Here is a 2,064-nt window from a genome sequence, read left to right as displayed (position 1 = left end):
ACACCCGTTTCCCCTGACAGGTATCACCTTCCCAGAAAAGACGAAGCTGAAGTTCATGGACAAGGTCCCTGCGGTGCCCAAGGTCAGACGGGAGCCCCGGCAGCTGCGTGACATCCGTGGCCCATCCCGGGAGGCCACCGACTTCATCCAGGGGCAGTACGGGATCCTGGTGAGCAGGATGGGGCCCCGACCCCCCCCAGCCGGAGCCACGGGAGTGGCGAGGGGGAACTCCAGAGGGGCCAGGGGCTGTATTTGGGCAGCCTGGGCAGGAGGTGGGGAGGGCACAGGAGTGGGCACCTCCAGGCTGGAGACCCCTGTCTGGTGCCGAGCCCTCCCCTGGGTGCTGAAAATATCAAACAAACCAGCAGCCAGAGGGGACCGGTGCCAAACTGGCTCTGAAAAGCTGGATTGACTGAGCTACCTCTGTCAGGAAAGGCCGCAGTTTCCCGGGCGAGGGGGTAAAGCACATAATACTGAGCTTAAATTGGAAAGGCAGCTTTGAGACGTCCTCAGTGAGGCTGCTCCACCCCCCCAAAAAAGTCCATGTGAAGGGTGGGGGGGACAGCTGCTAGCGCAAGGCAGGACGGGGGAACCTCTGTCCCCCTCGCCCTCCCAGTGCTCGGTCCCTGAGGTGCCCCATCCTCCCCCCACAGGCTTTGGGGGGTGGCTACCTCCACTGGGGCCACTTCGAGATGATCCGCCTGACCATCGGCCGCAGCATGGACCCCAAGAGCATGTTTGCCATCTGGCGTGTGCCGGCCCCCTACAAACCGGTGACAAGGAAGAGCCTGGGGCACCGTATGGGGGGCGGCAAGGGCCCCATCGACCACTACGTGACAGCGGTGAAGAGCGGGCGGCTGGTGGTAGAAGTCGGCGGGCACTGCGAGTTTGGGGAGGTGAAACCCTTCCTCACGCAGGTGGCCAGGAAACTGCCCTTCCCCGCCATCCCCATCAGCCGCGATGGCCTCCAGCAGATGCGGCAGGAGGAGGAGGAGAAGAGACTCAACAACCAAAACCCCTGGACCTTCGAGCGCATCGTCACCGCCAACATGCTGGGGATGCGCAAGTATGTCAGCCCCTATGACCTGCACCTAAAGGGACGCTACTGGGGCAAATTCTTCCTCAAACACAGGGTGTAACGAGCACCTGGGGAGGGAGCCGTCTTAATTAAATCTTCCCACAAGAACCTGCATCAGCCGTTGTGGTTTTTGGAGGCTCCTGGACCTTCGAGCGCATCGTCACCGCCAACATGCTGGGGATGCGCAAGTATGTCAGCCCCTATGACCTGCACCTAAAGGGACGCTACTGGGGCAAATTCTTCCTCAAACACAGGGTGTAACGAGCACCTGGGGAGGGAGCCGTCTTAATTAAATCTTCCCACAAGAACCTGCATCAGCCGTTGTGGTTTTTGGAGGCTCAAACGCAGGGCCAGGAGCATCCCGGAGGTGATGCATGTATCAAGGCTTGTCTCCCATTGCTGAGACCCCTGCCTCTCCCCAACGCAGCACCCCGGAGCAGAGCATGGGTGATCTCTTTATTCAGGAGGAGGGCTCCAGCGCGGGTGGCTGCACATCCGAAGAGCCGGTGAGACAGAGAAGTCACCACAGACGAGCTCTGAGCTCCTCCTTCCGCCCCAAGCAAGGCAGAGCCCTCTACATTGCCCACACGCTGCCCCGGGGAGGAACACGGCTCCTCCAGCCGCTCTGTGCCACCGAGAAGGGGGCTGCTTTTCGCAAGGGCCACTGACCGTTGGCCAAATGGAGGATGGGGAGCGAGGGGGGACCTTGGGCCATTTGCCCGATGATGGGAGGGAAAAGGGAAGCAGGGCAGGTGGTCGCCACTCCTCCGGGGATGCGTGGGCTGCGGCGAGGGATGTTCATGGGGCTCCAGGGACGAGGGCTTGGCAGGCAGGTCCCGGGGCTGGCGGTTGGGGTCTCTCCGATGGCTGGAGCCGCAGGCAGATGTGGGTGGGATCATCCGGGCGGCAGGGCAGGAGGGGGAAAGGCCACCTGCAACAGGGAGGAAGATGAGGCACCACTGGGGAAGGGGATGCAGCTCCCACCG

General features: G+C 62.2%; 1 protein-coding gene across 1 annotated transcript; it reads left to right on the top strand.

Moving 5' to 3' along the window:
• Window positions 1-19: 19 nt before the first annotated feature.
• Window positions 20-1,139, top strand: MRPL16 (mitochondrial ribosomal protein L16; the record flags this gene model as incomplete). Its single annotated transcript, XM_009709932.1, has 2 exons — window positions 20-169; window positions 654-1,139. Coding segments are annotated over 2 exons (636 nt in total), but the record flags the coding sequence as incomplete, so codon positions are not given.
• Window positions 1,140-2,064: the final 925 nt, after the last annotated feature.

The sequence above is a fragment of the Cariama cristata genome, unplaced genomic scaffold (assembly GCF_000690535.1).
Source record: "Cariama cristata isolate BGI_N322 unplaced genomic scaffold, ASM69053v1 scaffold22631, whole genome shotgun sequence".
NCBI lineage: Eukaryota > Metazoa > Chordata > Aves > Cariamiformes > Cariamidae > Cariama > Cariama cristata.
This window is presented reverse-complemented; position numbering and strand designations above follow the sequence as displayed.